At 44.0% G+C, this 21,102-nt stretch overlaps 1 protein-coding gene and 1 long non-coding RNA gene across 7 annotated transcripts in view; one reads left to right on the top strand and one right to left on the bottom strand.

Moving 5' to 3' along the window:
* Positions 1 to 5,659, bottom strand: part of LOC130276091 (uncharacterized) — an 18,022-nt gene extending 12,363 nt beyond the window's left edge. The window contains exon 1 of the long non-coding RNA XR_008845016.1: positions 5,503 to 5,659. This is a non-coding gene — a long non-coding RNA (uncharacterized LOC130276091). The remainder of the gene's footprint in view (positions 1 to 5,502) is intronic.
* Positions 1 to 21,102, top strand: part of TATDN2 (TatD DNase domain containing 2) — a 21,549-nt gene extending 447 nt beyond the window's left edge. The window contains exons 1-7 of one of the 6 annotated variants that reach the window (XM_056524976.1): positions 5,737 to 5,841; positions 11,198 to 11,517; positions 12,302 to 12,736; positions 13,843 to 14,625; positions 15,661 to 15,788; positions 15,868 to 16,051; positions 20,231 to 21,100. In XM_056524976.1, the coding sequence (XP_056380951.1) occupies positions 11,203 to 11,517; positions 12,302 to 12,736; positions 13,843 to 14,625; positions 15,661 to 15,788; positions 15,868 to 16,051; positions 20,231 to 20,371 (1,986 nt within the window). In that variant the 5' untranslated portion in view covers positions 5,737 to 5,841; positions 11,198 to 11,202 and the 3' untranslated portion in view covers positions 20,372 to 21,100. Of the gene's footprint in view, positions 1 to 5,736; positions 5,913 to 5,951; positions 6,101 to 11,197; positions 11,518 to 12,301; positions 12,737 to 13,842; positions 14,626 to 15,622; positions 15,789 to 15,867; positions 16,052 to 20,230 lie in introns of those variants that run through there. The other 5 variants (XM_056524974.1, XM_056524975.1, XM_056524971.1 and 2 more) reach the window with 5 other exon arrangements.

Below are 21,102 nucleotides of genomic sequence, written 5' to 3'. Positions count from 1 at the left end.
TTAGCTGTAAATCAGTGAGAAATCGCAACATTCTTTTTCCACTTGGCGTTTTTCAGTTTGGCATTTTTTTTTTATCCTTTTGGCGTTTTTTCACTCTTTTTTGGTGTTTTTCAGCTCTTTGGCCATTTTGCAAAATCACAGCATGTTGAGCCACTGGAGTTTTTTTCCCTGAAATCGTTTTTCTCCCATACAAGTCTATAGGAGTAAAAAAACGCCAAGAAAAACGCCATGTGGGTTTTAACTTTGGGGTTTTTTCAAGCGTTTTTTATTCTCTTTTGAGTAATCCGAAAAAGAAGGTCCCGGCATTCCAAATGCTTTTATGATCTTAAAGGACAAATGCAGCGGAATTACACTTATCCCCTATCCACAGGATAGGGGATAAGTGTTTGATCGCGGGGAGTCCGACCGCTGGGACCCCCCTCGATCTCCCTAACGGGGCGCCGGCATTAGCGCCCATGGTGACGTAGCGTCTACCTAGCCCCGTCTCCTCCCCGTCCCCATACAGTTCTATGGGGGATGCACGAATGCTGCCTCCCCGCCTCTCCCATAGAGATGTATGGAGGAGGCGTGCCGGCCGCAAAGTCACGCTGCGGCCGGCACGCCCCCTGCACGGGAGAGCAGCGGCCCAGTACAGGAGATCGCCGGGGGCCCCAGCGTTCGGACCACCCGCGATCAAACACATATCCCCTATCTTGAGGATAGGGGATAAGTGTTTGTACCGCTGCATATGTCCTTTAATGTGTTTATTTCACATATATAGCATACAGACAGTTTCTTCCAGTTCCTCACGTAGTGTTTAAATTTGTATATCCAAACTCTCTTTCAGTTTAGTGAAATCCTCGTTCTTCAATGTGTCCTTAAGTTGTATTTCCGTGACTTCAATTTCTTTCTTTTTATCCGCAATAGCTTTCTGAAGACGATCAACCGTTAGAACGATAATGTCCATAGAACACTTGTTCAGTATTTTTTCAAAATCTCTGCAATGCTGTTGGTCTTCAGCGAACAGGGTCGGTCGCAGGTTCACTCGTAATCCGCGCAGTATCCGCTCCGTGCGATAGTACTTCATAAGTGTGATATTATGTAACTCATATGATAGGAGAGGTGATTCCCTTTCAAGTGCTCGTCTCCTCAATTCATGGGTCGGGGTCTGTAAGAAGTCCGGCGAAGTGGTTGTCTGTGAGATTATCCTTGAGGCTTCATCCTCGCTGTAAGATAATGTAGACATAACCAGGTGCGTGCTCGTACCTTATCAAAGTCCAGATATACCCAAGCAGGGTCGGCACCGCACAAAGTAAGTGCTCGTGGACAAGAGAATCCAAGTAATCCGAAAAGAAGGTCCCGGCACTCCAAATGCTTTTATGATCTTAATGTGTTTATTTCACATACATAGCATACAGACAGGTACTTCCAGTTCCTTACGTAGTGTTGAAATTTGTATATCCAAACTCTCTTTCAGTTTAGTGAAATCCTCATTCTTCAATGTGTCATTAAGTTGTTTCAACACTACGTAAGGAACTGGAAGAATCACCTCTCCGTCTCCTATCATATGAGCTACATAATATCACACTAATGAAGTACTATCACACGGAGCGGATTACAAGTGAACCTGCGACCGACCCTGTTCGCTGAAGACCAACAGCATTGCAGAGATTTTGAAAAAATACTGAACAAGTGTTCTATGGACATTATCGTTCTAACGGTTGATCGTCTTCAGAAAGCTATTGTGGATAAAAAGAAAGAAATTGAAGTCACGGAAATACAACTTAAGGACACATTGAAGAACGAGGATTTTACTAAACTGAAAGATATATTTATTCTCTTTTGGAGATGGAGATACCTTTTTTTTTTAAATAAAATTTTGTAGGGTACCATTAAAAAAAAAAAAAAAAAGATACAGTAGTTATGAAAAAAAAATTGTGTTTAACGAAATTTATCTTTTTTATAACAAAATTTTTAAACAGGGATCAATTTATGTGTGCGGGCAGGGCACTAAAAATATAGCTGACAATAATAAAAATGTGTGTTTTTCACTTTTTACTCTTAATTTTTTAGGTTGTACTACTACTACTCCCAGCATGGAACACACACTCTCTATATACCGCTCCCTATGATCTCCCTGCTCCCTATATACTGCTCCCTATGATCTCCCTGCTCCCTATATACCGCTCCCTATGATCTCCCCACTCCCTATATACTGCTCCCTATGATCTCCCCACTCCCTATATACTGCTCCCTATGATCTCCCCGCTCCCTATATACTGCTCCCTAGGATCTCCCCGCTCCCTATATACTGCTCCCTATGATGTCCCCGCTCCCTATATACTGCTCCCAATGATCTCCCCGCTCCCTATATACTGCTCCCTATGATGTCCCCGCTCCCTATATACTGCTCCCTATGATCTCCCCGCTCCCTATATACTGTTCCTTATGATCTCCCCGCTCCCTATATACTGTTCCTTATGATCTCCCCGCTCCCTATATACTGCTCCCTATGATCTCCCCGCTCCCTATAAACTGCTCCCTATGATGTCCCCGCTCCCTATATACTGCTTCCTATGATGTCCCCGCTCCCTATATACTGCTCCCTATGATGTCCCCGCTCCCTATATACTGCTCCCTATGATGTCCCCGCTCCCTATATACTGCTCCCTATGATGTCCCCGCTCCCTATATTCTGCTCCCTATGATCTCCCCGCTCCCTATATACTGCTCCCTATGATGTCCCTGCTCCCTATATACTGCTCCCTATGATCTCCCCGCTCCCTATATACCGCTCCCTATGATCTCCCTGCTCCCTATATACTGCTCCCTATGATGTCCCCGCTCCCTATATACTGCTCCCTATGATCTCCCTGCTCCCTATGATCTCCCCGCTCCCTATATACTGCTCCCTATGATGTCCCCGCTCCCTATATACTGCTCCCTATGATGTCCCTGCTCCCTATATACTGCTCCCTATGATCTCCCCGCTCCCTATGATCTCCCCGCTCCCTATATACCGCTCCCTATGATGTCCCCGCATCCCTATATACCGATCCCTATGATCTCCCCGCTCCCTATATACCGATCCCTATGATCTCCCTGCTCCCTATATACCACTCCCTATGATCTCCCTGCTTCCTATATACCGCCCCTATGATCTCTCTGCTCCCTATATACCGCTCCCTATGATCTCCCTGCTCCCTATATACCGCTCCCTATATACTGCTCCCTATGATCTCCCCGCTTCCTATATACTGCTCCCTATGATTTCCCTGCTCCCTATATACTGCTCCCTATGATCTCCCTATATACCGCTCCCTATGATCTCCCTATATACTGCTCCCTATGATCTCCCTGCTCCCTATATACTGCTCCCTATGATCTCCCTGCTCCCTATATACTGCTCCCTATGATCTCCCTGCTCCCTATAATCTCCCTGCTCCCTATATACTGCTCCCTATGATCTCCCCGCTCCCTATATACTGCTCCCTATAATCTCCCTGCTCCCTATGAGAGATGAGCGAATTTACAGTAAATCCGATTCGTCATAAACTTCTCGGCTCGGCAGTTGATGACTTATCCTGCATAAATTAGTTCAGCTTTCCGGTGCTCCGGTGGGCTGGAAAAGGTGGATACATTCCTAGGAAAGAGTCTCCTAGGACTGTATCCACCTTTTCCAGCCCACGGGAGCACCTGAAAGCTGAACTAATTTATGCAGGAAAAGTCATCAACTGCCGAGCCGAGAAGTTTGTGACGAATCGAATTTACTGTAAGTTCGCTCATCTCTACTCCCTATATACCGCTCCCTATGATCTCCCTGCTCCCTATATACTGCTCCCTATATACCTCTCCCTATGATCTCTCTGCTCCCTATATACTGCTCCCTATGATCTCCCCGCTCCCTATATACTGCTCCCTATATACACTGCTCCCTATATACCGCTCCCTATATACACTGCTCCCTATATACCGCTCCCTATGATGTCCCTGCTCCCTATCATCTCCCCGCTCCCTATGATCTCCCTGCTCCCTATATACCTCTCCCTATGATCTCCCTGCTCCCTATATACTGCTCCCTATGATCTCCCTGCTCCCTATAATCTCCCTGCTCCCTATATACTGCTCCCTATGATCTCCCTGCTCCCTATATACTGCTCCCTATGATCTCCCTGCTCCCTATAATCTCCCTGCTCCCTATATACTGCTCCCTATGATCTCCCTGCTCCCTATATACTGCTCCCTATGATCTCCCTGCTCCCTATATACTGCTCCCTATGATCTCCCTGCTCCCTATCATCTCCCCGCTCCCTATATACACTGCTCCCTATATACCTCTCCCTATGATCTCCCTATATACTGCTCCCTATGATCTCCCTGCTCCCTATATACTGCTCCCTATCATCTCCCCGCTCCCTATATATTGATCCCTATATACACTGCTCCCTATATACCTCTCCCTATGATCTCCCTGCTCCCTATATACTGCTCCTTATGATCTCCCTGCTCCCTATATACTGCTCCCTATGATCTCCCTGCTCCCTATATACTGCTCCTTATGATCTCCCTGCTCCCTATATACTGCTCCCTATGATCTCCCTGCTCCCTATATACTGCTCCTTATGATCTCCCTGCTCCCTATATACTGCTCCCTATGATCTCCCTGCTCCCTATATACCACTCCCTATGATCTCCCTGCTCCCTATATACTGCTCCCTATGATCTCCCTGCTCCCTATATACCACTCCCTATGATCTCCCTGCTCCCTATATACCGCTCCCTATGATGTCCCCGCTCCCTATATACCGTTCCCTATGATCTCCCTGCTCCCTATATACAGCTCGCTATGATGTCCCCGCTCCCTATATACTGCTCCCTATGATCTCCCTGCTCCCTATATACCGCTCCCTATGATGTCCCCGCTCCCTATATACCGTTCCCTATGATCTCCCTGCTCCCTATGATCTCCCTGCTCCCTATGATCTCCCCGCTCCCTATATACTGCTCCCTATATACTGCTCCCTATGATGTCCCCGCACCCTATATACCGCTCCCTATGATCTCCCTGCTCCCTATATACAGCTCCCTATGATGTCCCCGCTCCCTATGATGTCCCCGCTCCCTATGATCTCCCTGCTCCCTATGATCTCCCCGCTCCTTATATACTGCTCCCTATGATGTCCCCGCTCCCTATATACTGCTCCCTATGATCTCCCTGCTCCCTATGATGTCCCCGCTCCCTATATACTGCTCCCTATGATGTCCCCGCTCCCTATATACTGCTCCCTATATACTGCTTCCAATGCCCCCCATACACTGGTCTACTCACCTTCCTCTACCCGTTATTTTCCCCATTACCTTCTCCTCTTCTATGTACTACATTTTGCATCCTACTGTAGCATAAAGCTATAGATTATCTGTCTTTAGCAGACAGCGACCAATCATATTCCAGGACGTGACTATGTCCGCGCAGTGAGGCCACGCCCTGTGCATCTGGTCAATGTACAATAACCAGTGAATTACCTCATGCATTCCTCTAGATTAGCTGTTTCTCAATCTGTGGCTGTGCCCCCAGTTGTTACACAACTATAACTCCCAGCATGCCCTGACGGGAACAGGGCTCTATACTTTCACTCTCACCAGGACTGACGCACCAGTTATCAGCGTGTACGTCTCGGCCAATGAAAATACAGCGCCCCTTCTCAGCCAATAGAAAAAAAGCGGGTATTAATATTGACCAATCAGCAAGCAGCAGAGGGGAGAAGCCTCGCTGGGTGTCAACCAATCGGTTCTAGGCGTGCAGAAGAGGGGGAGTGGTTACCGGAGTGCAGAAAGAGAGAGGGGAGAGACCACGGGGCCGCGGTGAGGGCTGTGAGTACGGGGTAACGTGCTGTGTCTGTACTCACGTGTGTCGGTGAGGTGGGGGGGATCAGGTCAGTACTGGGTCCCCCTGGTGCACTGCCCACAACTTGCCCGTCCACCAGCACTTTTACGTTTATTATGTTCGGTCTGTACTCTTCACTGTACATTACAATTCCACAATTATGTCATCCCGGGAGTCTATGGTTTCCTTCTAGGCCTGTGTCGTGCTGTTATATACGAGTCAGCCGTAATAATACGTGTATGGAAATGCTGTTCCTGCTGTTGTCTAACATATAGGGGGAGATTTATCAAAACCTGTGCAAAGGGTGCAGTTGCCCATAGCAACCAATGAGCTCGCTTCTTTTATTTTTAATAGGGCCTCTACAAAATGAAAGAAGCGATCTGATTGGTTGCTATGGGCAACTTTTCCTCTACACAGGTTTTGATAAGTCTCCCCCCAAAGTGATCAGATCACCGCATCTAATAAATGTCAATGAAGAGACCACACAGCCAGTCATTGCTGGGACTTGTGCTCCCTCATATGGCTGCATTCACACCACGTTTTTGCAATACAGTTCCCGAATCAGGTTTTTGACGAAAAACGGATTCCTCAAAACCTGACTAAACTGTATCATAACATGTGTACAAATTTTAACCCATATACAGTTTGAAAAATGTCCAGTTGCATCCGTTTTTTAAGAAAAAAAACTTATACGTTTTAAACTTTTCACTCCATCTTGAATAAAGTTTCACTTGTTTGATTGAAATTCCAAGAAAAAAACTGTGCAAAGTAAAAAACCGTATGGTGAAAACCTGATGGAACCGTACGGCACATACAGTTCTGTACGGCTCCCATTGACTCCCATGTAAAAAAAAAAATAAATAAAATAAAAAACTATACGGTTTAATACAGTTTTTCACCCGGACCAAAAAACGTGGTAGACTACGGTTGTGAGTACAGGTTAAAAAAACGGACAAAACCGTATAAGAAGCAAAACGGACTAAACCGGATGATGCGTTTGATATACGGTTTACAATGTTAAGTCAATGCATACGGTTTTCTATACAGTTCCGTACGGTTTTTAACTTGAAACTGTATACGGGAAACTGCATAGCAAAACGTGGTGTGCATGCACCCTAATATAGTGACTGTCCCTTTCACCTGAATGTAGTAAACTTCTGCATGGATTCCTGCTACATGTGAATGCGCCCTCTGCTGGGCGTGCAGGTAGTATGTTACTACTATGGCCACTATGAGAGGTGTTAGCGGTGCAGCCCCCTACTAAAAGCATTGCTGAGACCACTGTCACCCGCACATGAGGTGAGGTACGCCCTTTCCTGTGATCTGTTGCAAAACTACAACTCCCAGCATGCCCGGACAGCCTACGGCTAACCGGGCATGCTGGGAGTTGTAGTTTTGCAACAGCTAGATGGTGAACAGGAGATCGATGCAGTGTGTCTGACATATGTACCTTCAGTCCAGCGCCCGCACCCTCTGAAGATCGGCTTCTTTCTTTGTGAATTGTGCACAGGAGGCGGGCCTGACGGGTGAATTTGAATATTCGTAAGCGCTGGTCACGTAGGCGCAAGCACTCACGTGACCAGCACCACATGAATATTTAAATTCATCCAGCGGGCCGCCTCCTGTGCGCAATTCGCCGGAGAAAGAAATGGACCTTCAGAGGGACCGGGCGCCGGACTGAAGGTATGTATGTTAGTCAGAGAGCCTGCATCGGTCTCCTGTTCACTCTCACTATAACCCAGTGTATTTGGTCTAGTGTGGGTGAACTGGATGACTGCTTTCCTTTAAAGACAGACAGACAGACTCTGTATTTTGCAGCATACTGGATACCGGCCGTAAAGTGTGTTGGTATCTAGTATAGGAGATCACCATTGCACCACTACAGCCTCCAGCTGTTCCTAAACTACAATTCCCATGATGGGAGTTGTAGTTTTTGTAGTTTTGCAACAGCTGGGGGTACGATCTTTGTAAAACTCTGTTTTAGAGCTGTGGATTCTCCAGCTGTGTGTCTCCAGCTCTTGCAGAACTACAGGCAAAGAATATGTGGGCATGCTGGAAGTTGTAGTTTTTGCAACAGCTGAATTCAACACTGCTATAACACAGTGCTTTACAAACACTGCAGCTCCAGCTGTTGCAAAACTGCAACTCCCAGCATACTTGAATAGGCAAAGCTTTCTCTGACTCCTGAATGACAAAGAAGCTGATCAGACATTCAGGAGTCTTTAAAAGCTGAATGACACATAGTGACAGCTATGTTGATTAGCAATCCAGCTTTAGGGTGCATGCACACCCCATTTTTGCAAGACAGTTCCCGTATCAGGTTTTTGATGAAAAACGGATTCCTCAAAACCAGACTAAACTGTATCAAAACGTGTGTACAAATTTCAACCTGTATACGGTTAAAAACTGTGTACGGTTTGAAAAATGATGTCCGGTTGCATCCGTTTTTTAAGAAAAAAACATATACCTTTTTTAACTTTTCACTTTATTTTGAATAAACTTTCACTTGTTTGTTTGAAAGAAAAAAAACTGTGCAAAGTCAAAAACCGTATGGTGCAAACCGGATGGAACTGTACGCACATATGGTTCTGTACGGTTTCCATTGACTCCCATGTAAAAAAAAAAAAAAGTATACGGTTTAATACTGTTTTTCACCCGGACCAAAAATCGTGGTAGTCTACGGTTTTGGGTACAGGGAAAAAACGGCCAAATCGGATGCAACTGGATGATGCGTTTGACATACGGTTTTCTATACGGTTCCGTATGGTTTTTAACTTGAAACCATATATGGGAACTGTATAGCAAAAACGTGGCGTGCACGGTGTGTGCACGCCACGTTTTTGCTATACAGTTACTAGGAACAGATAGAAAATGTATGCATAAAAACTACTGTGCAGTGATATGCAGACTACCAGTCTGCTCCCAGACTCAGAGCAGATGAGTCATCACAGTGAGGGAGAGAGATGGACACGCCCCCTCCATAAGGTAAGAACACAAAGCAAGTGAGCAAGTCATAAACGCTATTTGTTAGGGATATGTAGGATTAGGTACTGAGTAACACACAGTCATGGCCGTAAATGTTGGCACCCCTGAAATTTTTCTAGAAAATGAAGTATTTCTCACAGAAAATGATTGCAGTAACACATGTTTTGCTATACACATGTTTATTCCCTTTGTGTGTATTGGAACTAGGGATGTAAGAAAAAATCGATTTGCGCGATTATTGCGATTTTTTTTCATCTGGCGATACTGAATCGATTCAAAATATTTTTGAATCGATTCTTTTAGGGATGTGGAATTTGTATCTCCTGACGCCCGGAACAGCATGTCCCGGGCATCAGGAGATACAAGTTCCACATTTGTGGAGCCGGGCAGGCCGGATCTGACGCGGCGGCGCTCTGGGTGTATGGAGCGGGCTCCGACTCGTGCCCGCTCCGTACTCTGCGACCCCCGGCTGATTTAAGTAGCCGGGGGCCGCTGATGCATCACCGCCGCTAGTATCCAGCATGCGGTGCTCTGCATTGTGTATGGAGCAGGCTCCGGACTCGTGCCCGCTACATACTCTGCAGCGCCCGAGGCAGCAAGACAACTCCAAAACATAATTGAACCTCAACCCTATTTCACTGTAGGTACTGTGTTCTTTTCTTTGTAGGCCTCATTCCATTTTCTGTAAACAGTAGAATGATGTGCTTTACCAAAAAGCTCTATCTTGGTCTCAGACATTTTTCCAGAAGGATTTTGGCTTACTCAAGTTCATTTTGGCAAAATGTAGTCTTTTTTTAAGTCTCTGTGTCAGCAGTGGGGTCCTCCTGGGTCTCCTGCCATAGAGTTTCGTTTCATTTGAATGTTGACGGATAGTTCGTGCTGACACTGATGCTCCCTGGGCCTGCAAGACAGCTTGAATATCTTTGGAACTTGTTTGGGGCTGCTTATCCACCATCCGTACTATCCTGCGTTTACACCTTTCATCAATTTTTCTCTTCCGTCCATGCCCAGGGAGATTAGCTACAGTGCCATGAGTTGCAAATTTGTTGATAATGTTGCGCACTGTGGACAAAGGCAAATCTAGATTTCTGAAGATGGACTTGTAACCTTGAGATTGTTGATATTTTTCCACAATTTTGGTTCTCAAGTCCTGAGACAGTTCTCTTCTTCTCTTTCTGTTGTCCATGCTTAGTGTGGCACACAGACACACAATGCAAAGACTAAGTGAACTTCTCTCCTTTTTATGTGCTTTCAGATGTGATTTTTATATTTCCCACACATGTTACTTGCCCCAGGTGAGTTTAAAGGTGCATCACATGCTTGAAACAATCTTATTTATCCACAATTTTAAAAGGGTGCCAATAATTTTTGTCCAGACCATTTTTGGAGTTTGGTGTGACGTTATCTCCAATTTGTTGTTTTTCCTCCCTTTTTTGGCTTATCTCCAATACACACAAAGGGAATAAACATGTGTATAGCAAAATATGTGTTAATGCAATCCTTTTCTTTGGGAAATACTTAATTTTCTTGAAATATTTCAGGGGTGCCAACATTTACGACCATGACTGTATCACTTTTTTTTTTTTTTTGGCAATATGACAGGTACACTTTAAAGGAACTTTAAAGTACACTTTAATTGACATCTGGTTCACTGACATTGGACCTAATTCACAGGGTTAAACGGGGAGATTGGTCAAACTTGTGTAGAGGAATAGTTGTTTGCTAGTCCACAGCAACCAATCAGATTGCTTCTTTCAGTTATTAGAGGCCTTTGTAAAAATGAACGAAGTGGGAAATATAGGCAGCATTATAATTTCAAATCATCTCAGTAATCGGGTTGCATGTAACTTGGAACCTAACCCATGTCTGTCACATCAGCTAAAACATGGAAGCACAAGGCATACACAAGAACCTGTACATTATTCTCTAATAGCCTATGCTGCACTTTATTCCCAAAAAATAAAATACATTTCAGAGTGCTTCTTTACGGTTACTTTATTGAGCTATTTACAACCCTTCTGTGAGAAAACTGCAGCTAATCCTAAAGAGCCATTGTAAGGCTGTACTGCGTGCTCTGCTGTCCATGGTGCTCTCAAATGCTGTACCCAATGCTGTGTATCTGGCATCGATATTGAGAGATACACAACAGTGTTGGGAAACAAATCACTGGAAATAATAGTAATGAGTAATAGTATATTATAGTGAGATAATGCTAGCAAAGCTGAAAAAATAAAAAAATAAAAACATGGGGTAAAAAAGCTCTGCCTTAAAATTAGCCACTGGTTGGGGGAATCCTGCCATAGGGCAATTTGTTTTGTTTCTAATAGTTTTTTGTTTTTTGTATTTCAGGCATCATGGCTGACAGAAGTGCGAGTGGTTCACGGAAGCATAAATGGCTGAGTCCACCAGAGATGTCTCCTAGCAAATATTTAAGAAGTGGCGAGTCACGGAGAGTCAGTCACAGCAGAGACCGTGATGCTGAAAGTCCCAGTCCATCACAGGATAGGCGGGTGACATATCGCCCCCACGAGAGTACGCCCAGACGCAGGCTGGATATAGGCGCTGGTGTTCGCTCCACTGTGAGAGCCAGGATCAGACAAACTGATGGCCTGCAAACCCACAGAGATGACTCCCAGACAGAGACCTCAGAAAAGCGGCTAGACAAAGAGGTAATATTCAGTATCTTAGAAGATGAATACAGAAAAAAGGTACATGGGCATTATGCTCACTCACCTATATTCTGACAGGTACCTCCCAAATGAATCTCCAAAAGACTAAACAAGTGTTTGATGCCTTCCCTGTATGCCCCACAGTCTACTACTTGTATAAGCAATTCAGTTTTCAGAGGGATCAAATGTCACACTTCCCCACCTGCCAAACAGGGGAACACTCTTCAGATCCCATTATCAGCACTTCTGAGAACCATTTAGTGAGTACAAGTGTAGCCATTCATTCAGCTTAGATAGGGCCTCTCACAAATGTCCTAATCCTTCTTGTGCCCACATATGACTTTGTTGCACCATGGAGGCTTGTCCGAAGTTCAGCTACCATGACAGAACTGCTCAGGGTGTTTTATCCAATATGGGGGTGCAAAAAAAACCTTGTACCTGACGCTGCTACTTTATTCCATAAATCGCTTGGAAGTATCTCTGGAGTTTTTTCTCCTCCTTCCTTGACCAGAAGTAGCAGTGCCAGTTACAAGTTTTTTTTTTGCATCACCGTATTGGATATTTTACAGGACAGGCTGCCCCTGTCATCCCAATACAGAACTGGAGTGATAAGCGCTCTTATCACTTACTTGAGCTGAGCGGCCATCTATCAGAGGCGTCTGTCTGTCCCTGTGGCTTTTTTCTCCTTTTGTCCTTGGGTAATACACGAGGCGCCGGTGTGCGATCTCTTTTCTTCTTGCATTCACAAGGTGTTTCATTGGTTTTATATAACTTTTCTTTTCAGCATGATCATCAGGAAGAGGAAAATACTGAAGGTAATTCAAGATCAGGCTATGAAGTACATAAAATGCGAAACTCAAAAGTCAGTGGGCCATCCCTTTTATTCAAGAAAGCCTTCAGTGACATCCTGGGGACTCCTTGCAGACCCAGGAGATCGCTGGACAGTGAGACAAGACGTTCCCTGGAAGGAAAGAAGGTAGAGAAAAGAAGTCATTCTGACCCACAGGAGTCACCACTTACCCCCTTAACTGCAAAATCCACCAGCTCTGAAAAGAAAGTTGTGGGAGAAAGGAAACAGAGGAGTGAAGACGTAAAGAAAGCCCCCAGCACAAGACGCGTTGTCACCAATGTCACGCCCACTCAGAAAGCCAATGTCCTGCCAGAAACCCCCCGACTTGTATTTCTAGATGAAAATTCTGATGAAGATGTGGATAAAACCGTAAGTACCATTTAATCAGATCTCTGGAGAAGCGGCTAGGAGATTCTTCTGGTTTCAGTCTCTTTGTCTACGCCAGCGTGTTCCAACCAGGGTGCCTCCAGCTGTTGCAAAACTGCAACTTCCAGCATGTCCGGACATGCTGAGAGTTGTAGTTTTGCAACAGCTTGAGGCACCCTGGTTGGAAAACGCTGGTCTACGCACTGAACAGAAGTGTAACATTGGTGTATGCAGGGGTTGTCCTGATGACCCAGGGGTTGTCCCAGATTGGACTGCATTTTCAACATTTCTGGTTTCCTTTTGACTGTTTTAACATTCTTCTGTACACATTATTTCCTGTGTCATTATGGCACAGTGTGTTAGGGAAACACTTAGGTAGAGATTTATCAACACCTGTAAGAGGAAAAGTTGCTGAGTTGCCCAGAGCAACCAATCAGATCACTTCTTTCATTTTTCAGAGGCCTTTCCAAAAATGAAAGAAAGGATCTGATTGGTTGCTATGGGCAACTCAGCAACTTTTCCTCTACACAAGTTTTGATAAATCTCCCCCTTAGTGTACATACAGCCTTAGGGTTCTTTATAGGCCCCTAGCACTGGCTGCACGTTGGTCCCTCAGTCTGCAGTCATGTCACTTGAAAAGCTGATGATCTGAATTGTGCAGCCCCTGCTGAGCACCTGCTTTATGGTGGCATGGGACACGTGTAGAACGTATTCTTGAGCACTATAGCATGGCAATTCAGACTAAGGCCTATTAGGTGGCTAATAGAATTTTACTTTTATAGTATAGTAATACTTTAGGCCTTTCTCACATAGTCTTATTAGTCTGGCAGTTTCCATACATGATTGGTGAAGGGCAGAGATACTTTGATTATATACAGTTAACACAAAATAACAGTTGTATCTTGTTTTTTTTTATTCTTATAAATAAAATGATTTTTGAGTTTTTATACACATAGAAAGAAACCCATCTTTCCCCACCCCAACGCCCAATACAAGGTAGTTTCAATCTTGACTCATTTGATGCAGAAAAATATCAAGAAATACAGGAAAAACGATATAGATGCCTAACAGTACAGTCACTATATTTATCTTATTCTTGATTTTTGCAGACTGATCTGGGGGAGAAGGATCCTTCTATTGGTAGTGACTTCTCTGATATAGAAGATGTGGAACCACTAGCCAGATTTCCTCAAGACAGTGAGGTTTCACCTTGCTGTTCAATGCAAGACGACATTAAAACTTCAAATTACCAATATGAAAGTCCATGGAGACGTTACACAGAGCAGCCCTTGAGCAGTCCAATTTATAGGCCAGCAGCAGAACACAACACCTGGCGTCAGAAAGAACAGGACAGCACCTACTTGTCAGAACATTCCCTTCTGAACAGCAGTTACTTGAGTGTGTCCAGTAATGAGAGTCCTGTAGAAAAAAGCCGCAAGCGAACCAATTCTTGGACCTTTGAGCACACAATTAAATCCGTTAGAAGGTCTCTAGAGATTCCTCTTCCTTCGAGCACAGACTCAAAGTTCCTGGATGGTGGTTTTATAGACACACATTGCCACCTTGACATGCTCTTTGCAAGATTGTCACACAGGAGTTCCTTTGCAGATCTTAGGAAGCAGTATACCTCTACCTTTCCCCAGGAGTTCCATGGCTGCATTACTGACTACTGTGATCCTCGCACTCTGCAAAACCTTCCATGGCAGCAGGTGCTGAACGAGGACTTGGTCTGGGGGGCATTTGGCTGTCACCCCCACTTTGCTCAGTATTATGATGACCACCTGCATGAAGACATGATGATGGCTTTACGGCACCCGAAAGCTATTGCTTTTGGAGAAATGGGCCTGGACTATTCACATAAATGTTCCACTAGTATTCCTGACCAAATGACGGTGAGAAAAAATTATTTCTATAGAGTTTCTTGTTGAGATTGTGCCATAACCCATACAGCCAATTGTTCTAACCGAATTTCCTAAAATATTGGAGAGTTAGGTGAAAGTCAGTATGGCCACCAGTAGCTTTCCTAGATGTTGCATGAACTAGACAAAGCCACTATTCATCTCTACCAGAAGAGGATAAATAGAGGATAAATAACGTCCAAGGAGGAAGACAGCACTAGTCCCTGCTCTTATGCCCGTCACCATCCGGATAACCAGTCCAGATATAGAACATCCAATTGGTATAGGTCACAGCAAAAAGTATGCAGACTCCCAATTTCAAAAAGGCTGTGGTCTTTATTTAGGTCATCAGCAATGCAACGTTTCAGCTATAGTGTAGCCTTTGTCATGCTTGACAAAGGCTACACTATAGCCGAAACGTTGCATTGCTGATGACCTAAATAAAGACCACAGCCTTTTTGAAATTGGGAGTCTGCATACTTTTTGCTGTGACCTATACCAATTAGAGGATAAATAAGTTATAATTTGTGTGCAACTTCTTATATCCGTTCCTCATATTTATCAAGCTCTCCACTTGCTGTCATTCAATAGAAACCACTACAGCAGTTATCAGCCATGTCTTGTAATAAGCCGATAAGGTGAGTTTGCGTCCACCACGTGACCAAGACTGATTTTTATCCCCTGTAAGGCTGTGTTCACACATCGGAATTTTCGTACCTATTTCAGCTTTGAATTCCACGTGGAGATTCTGCTGCAGCAGAGTCCTGTTGAATTCATTGGGATTCTGCTGCGCTGTGCAAACGGCAGAATTTCCATGCCAGATGTTGCTGAAGTCAGAATTTCCCTTTATTCACTCTGTCTAGAAGAAAATCCATGATATTTTTGAGATTTTTAAATGTTAAGGAAAAAAGTTCTGGACAGTATGGCTGCTCTGGGTTATAACACATCTCCAGAGGATTTAGTATACAATTTTTGGTAAATTTTTTATCAGGTTTACTTGTGACATTACTCTAATTTCCACATGGGAAGGTCTTTGAGAAGCAGCTGAAGCTGGTGGTGCCTTTGGGGAAGCCCCTGGTCATTCACTGCCGGGGCGCAGACAAGGACTTGTTCAAAATAATGAAAAAATGGGTTCCCCAGGACTACAAGATACATCGGTGAGATCTGTGTCCTTATCTGATCTAATTGTGTACTTACTTAGTGTAGATCCTGATAACCTCTTCCTTTCTATTGCAGACACTGCTTCACTGGCAAGTATGAAGACATAGAGCCATTTCTGAATGAGTTTCCAAACATGGCTGTGGGTTTTACTGCCGTCTTGACTTATCCTTCCGCCTGGGAGGCGCGTGATGCAGTGGCAAAAATCCCTTTGGAGAGGCTGATTGTGGAGACAGATGCCCCATTTTTCGTTCCTAAACAGGTATGGTCAGGACAAGAGGGAGCTGCACTAAACATGCTTCTGTGACTGCTCCATAGGTGCTGCTGGAGATGGCTGTCACTACAGCTCATGATTGTCTATTATGTCCTTGTTGTCACCTGTGGCACTTATGGACATCCTATACATGACATGGGTACACTGGACAACAGCGGTGGGAGGAAAGAAGCATCAGTGTTCTTAAATTTTGCAAATACTTAGCAGTAGCAGTATAACATGTATAACATACTTAAAGGAGATGTCCAGTGCAGACCTTTTCTATTCCATCCTGCCCGGGCTGCAAAAAAAGACAAAACAAACTTTTACTTCCCTTCCTACGTTCCCCCGGAGCTCCGCAACAGCTGTCTACTTACTACTTCCCTTATCCCGGTACGTCACGCGGCGCTTCAGCCTATCACCGGCCGCAGCGATGTCCCGCCTCGGCTGGTGATAGGCTGAAGCGCCATGTGACGTACCGGGATAAGGGAAGTAGGAAGTAAACCGCCCGGCCGACCGATCAGCTGTTGCGGAGCTCCAGGGGAACGTAGGAAGGTAAGTGAGTTTGTTTTGTGTTTTTTTTTTTTTTTTGCAGCCCGGGCAGAATGGAAAAAGTCTGCACCGGACATCTCCTTTAATACGTAGCAGTATAACATGTATAACTTATGCGACCTGTGGCTGTCCAGCAAAGCTACTACTCCAAGCAAACTTTATAGCTTGCATGCAAGCTTTTGTTGTTTTGTAAATGCTAGCCATCCCAAGGTTGGAGATTATTGCTCTAGTCACATCCAGAGCAGTAAAACCTATAGATCCAAAATTACTCTCTATTAATTAGACGCTAGAATCTATTGGAGGCAGACGACAGGACAGACTCAATAATAGACAAACTAAGAACATCTATATCACCCCCATGTACCAAACAAACATGACGTCATCTACTATGTTTCATAAATCTGATACAGATATTGTGTCAGTGTTTATTGATATGCTGGCGCACAATCTGAACGGTGCGCCCCACGTATTGAAGCCCACAAATAAATGTTAAAGGGGTACTCCACTGGAAAACATTTTTCTTTAAATCAACTGGTGCCAGAAAGTTAAACAGATTTGTAAATTGCTTCTATTTAAAAATCGTAATCCTTCAAGTACTTATCAGCTACTGTATGCTCCACAGGATGTTCTTTTCTTTTTGAATTTCTTTTCTATCTGACCACAGTGCTCTCTGCTGACACCTCTGTCTGTGTCAGGAACTGTCCAGAGCAGGAGAGGTTTTCTATGGGGATTTGCTCCTGCTCTGGACAGTTCCTGACATGGACAGAGCTCAGAGATAAAAGACAAAAAACAAGAGACAGGGGGCACTCCCTTTGTATCAGGTAAAAGATCTGTGGGTCCCTCCACCACACCTAGGTGATATTACTCATCCGTTGGCATTGGTGAAAATCTCTGGAGGGTTTGGGGGTAGAAAATATAGAGAAGCTGCTGCACTCAGACCGGGACTGGACTCTTAGCAGGAAGAGCCAGTTTTACGACACCAGAGAGGCATAAAACGGTCTTATGAGGCGCTGCTTGGGAGATCACAAAATGGATAGAGGTGCCGCATCACACAGGATCCTCAACAGTATCTCTTGCACCCATCAGCGTCTGAAGAGTGCTGCTATACGTTTGGACCTGAGGAAGGCACTTTGTATGTGCCGAAACGCGTTGTCCTTTTTTGCAAATAAAAATCACTTGTCCTGTGCTGGCCCAAGTCTCTCCGTTTTGTGATCTCCCAAGCAGCGCCTCATAAGACCGTTTGTTGCCTCTCTTTGAGTTATTCGTGACATGGACAGAGGTGTCAGTAGAGAGCACTTTGACCAAAGTGCTCTCTACTGACGCCTCTGTCCATGTCAGGAACTGTCCAGAGAAGGAGCAAATCCCCATAGAAAACCTCTCCTGCTCTGGACAGTTCCTGACACGGACAGAGGCGTCGGCAGAGAGCACTGTGGTCAAATAGAAAAGAAATTCAAAAATAAAATTTCCTGTGGAGCATACATCAGCTGATAATGAAAAATGTTTTCCAGTGGAGTACCCCTTTAACAAATACACAAGGTCCCTAATCGTGAACAACTCAGGCTGGGTCCACACTACGTTTTGTCCCATACGGGAGCGCATACGGCAGGAGGGAGCTAAAACCTCGCGCTCCCGTATGTGACCGTATGCGCTCCCGTATGTCATTCACTTCAATGAGCCGACCGGAGTGAAACGTTCGGTCCGGTCGGCTCATTTTTGCTCCGTATGCGCTTTTACAACCGGACCTAAAACCGTGGTTGACCACGGTTTTAGGTCCGGTTGTAAAAGCGCATACGGCGCAAAAATGAGCCGACCGGACCGAACGTTTCACTCCGGTCGGCTCATTGAAGTGAATGACATACGGGAGCGCATACGGTCACATACGGGAGCGCGAGGTTTTAGCTCCCTCCTGCCGAATGCGCTCCCGTATGGGACAAAACGTAGTGTGGACCCAGCCTCAGCCGTGGAAAAAGGATTGAACAGAATTTCTAGCAGGCATAACAATCTATAGGCAGCAAAGACATCTAACCACTGTTGATCGTAACCTACTGGGGGCAAGAATATTTTTAAGACTTTTGGCTCTGCGATATGTGATGCTAGGTTTCGCAGGAATATGTTTTTTTATAATAGTGTCAACCTTCAGGATCATCCAGTGACTACTGGGAATCAATTTTATTTTAGAACTCAAACTATTATAAATAGTAATTAAATTAAGAGGAATTTTTACCACTACTTTTATTTTTGTTTTTATTTGTGTTTTCATCCTTTATCACGTCGCTCTACTTTAGACATTGTGTTTTTAAAAAGCTGTCCATAATAGAATTTTAGAATAACCTTTTTCCTGAAAACGATTAAACAAAATCCTAGATTGTTTTTTTAAGATCTGAATCAAGACTACAGTTCTTTGGGATTCTGCGATATTGCCCATAAGGGATATTATATATCCACTTATGATAATGGCAACTTGCAGAATCTAAAAGGCTGTTCACATCTACTTTTTTTTTAATTAGTCTTAGTAAGAAATCCACCACTCTGTGTGTGCCAGCAGCAGATCCATGGAGTCAAATATGCTGCAGATGCATTCCCGTGTAATTCCTCTTGGGTACGTACGCAGATTTGATGCACAGGATTTTCTGCTGCAGATTTCAGTGTAAACTAAATGACTGAGCACAGCTTCTAATCTGCAGTTACAAATCCTATGCATCAAATCTGCGCAGGATCCTGTACATGTGAACGCACCCTCAGGCTGGTTTCACACAGCAGTATTTGTATCGGTGGAAGAAACATTATGGAAAGATGCCCCTTTTTCTGTGTTTTGGGCTCAGATTTGGCTTACAAATAATGATGCAAAATACTTGGCCAAATACTGTTGTGTGAAACCAGCATTTAAATTGGATGTACAGCATTGGAAAAACATGGCAGCTTTCTTCCAGTAGAGTACCGCTCCTGTCCACAGGTTCAATGTGATATTGCAGCGCCATCCTATTTACTATATTGGAGCTGCAGTACCAGAAACAACCTGTGGATGTGTGTAGCGCCATTCCTGGAGGAAAATACAACCATCATTTTCAGTCCTGTACAACCTTATACATATGGGTCATATACATTATATCACTTATTGTCAACCTATGCAGATTGTTGTTGGATCAGTTAATGATTTAGGGAGAGATTTATCATAACCTGTCCAGAGGAAAAGTTGCCCATAGCAACCAATCAGATCGCTTCTTTTATTTTTAACAAGGTCTCTACAAAATGAAAGAAGTGATCTGATTGTTTGCTATGGGCAACTTTTTCTTTTCACAAGTTTTGATCAATCTCCCCCTTATTGTTTACAGCAGCCTCTCTGTTCCCTAATATCAGATAGTGGGGGAATGAAGGATTAGCATGTTGGACTTCAGCAGGCCTAATGTTTTGCTATCACAGGACATATGACTTGTCTTCATCATTAAAATAACATAAACACTCAGCTGAGTGAAAGTTGGGAGAGCAGTCAGCTGAACTAGCGATTGGCTTTTAGCCTCATATGATTCATATTTTTATATAATACATATGATAGCAGTCGGCACAATTTTTAGCGTAATACCAAGGAAACCTTGATGGTCACCAATTTTGGTAATATTTTTTTCTCTTCTTTTTTAGGTGCCTAAACGAGTGTGTAAATTTGCCCACCCCGGTCTGGCTTTACACACTGTTCATGAAATCGCCAGACTCCGAAATTTACCTGTCAAAACCATCATGTCAAAATTACGGGAAAACACATACCGGATATATAGTATATAAGTGCCTTATGCTTCCAGTTGCCGCCTTATTTTAATGACATGTGTCTTACTTTTCTCTGGAAACCAGAGAGGGAAATGTTCTATCAGAGTTATTTCTGTTCTGGGTTTGGAAGTCTCTTCTTTTAAGTGGATGTCTTGTCTGTTAAAAAAGATGAGATATTTTAAGATTTCAGTTTTAATTAGGTTTTTTCCTATATGATTGTAAACAGTTGTTTACATTTGTGTTATTAAAAAGCATTTCACCCTTTAAAGTTGACTGGGGAGAAGCTGAATATAATAAAATAACCAGGAATTGATTATATCCATCTGGATCGGGAGATTGCATGTCAAAGTTTGCATTGCAATAATAGGTAGGGCTTTGACAACCTGCAGCATGTCCTAAGAAAATATTGGCATTGGTGGGACTTGCTTGCTTTTAGGACACTTACAAGGACAATTCCTTGGGAATTTGTATTAATTCTCTCTGTCTGCTGATCTTATTACGGGCAAGAGGTATTTTCTACACCTCCCAGCAGCATGTAGTTTCCTTACCCTGCTTGCAGGATTGCTGTAAATATTCACAACCCTACTTACAAATCTTGTTACCGTATATACTCGAGTATAAGCCGACCCGAGTATAAGCAGAGACCCCTAATTTCAACCCAAAATCCCAGGAAAAGTTATTGACTCGAGTATAAGCCTAGGGTGGGAAATACATCATCCCCCCCTGTCATCATCCAGACCCGTCAATAA

The sequence above is a fragment of the Hyla sarda genome, chromosome 6 (genome assembly GCF_029499605.1).
Source record: "Hyla sarda isolate aHylSar1 chromosome 6, aHylSar1.hap1, whole genome shotgun sequence".
Classification (NCBI taxonomy): domain Eukaryota; kingdom Metazoa; phylum Chordata; class Amphibia; order Anura; family Hylidae; genus Hyla; species Hyla sarda.
The sequence above is the reverse complement of the archived record's forward strand: the minus strand, read 5'-3'. Positions and strand labels throughout refer to the sequence as shown.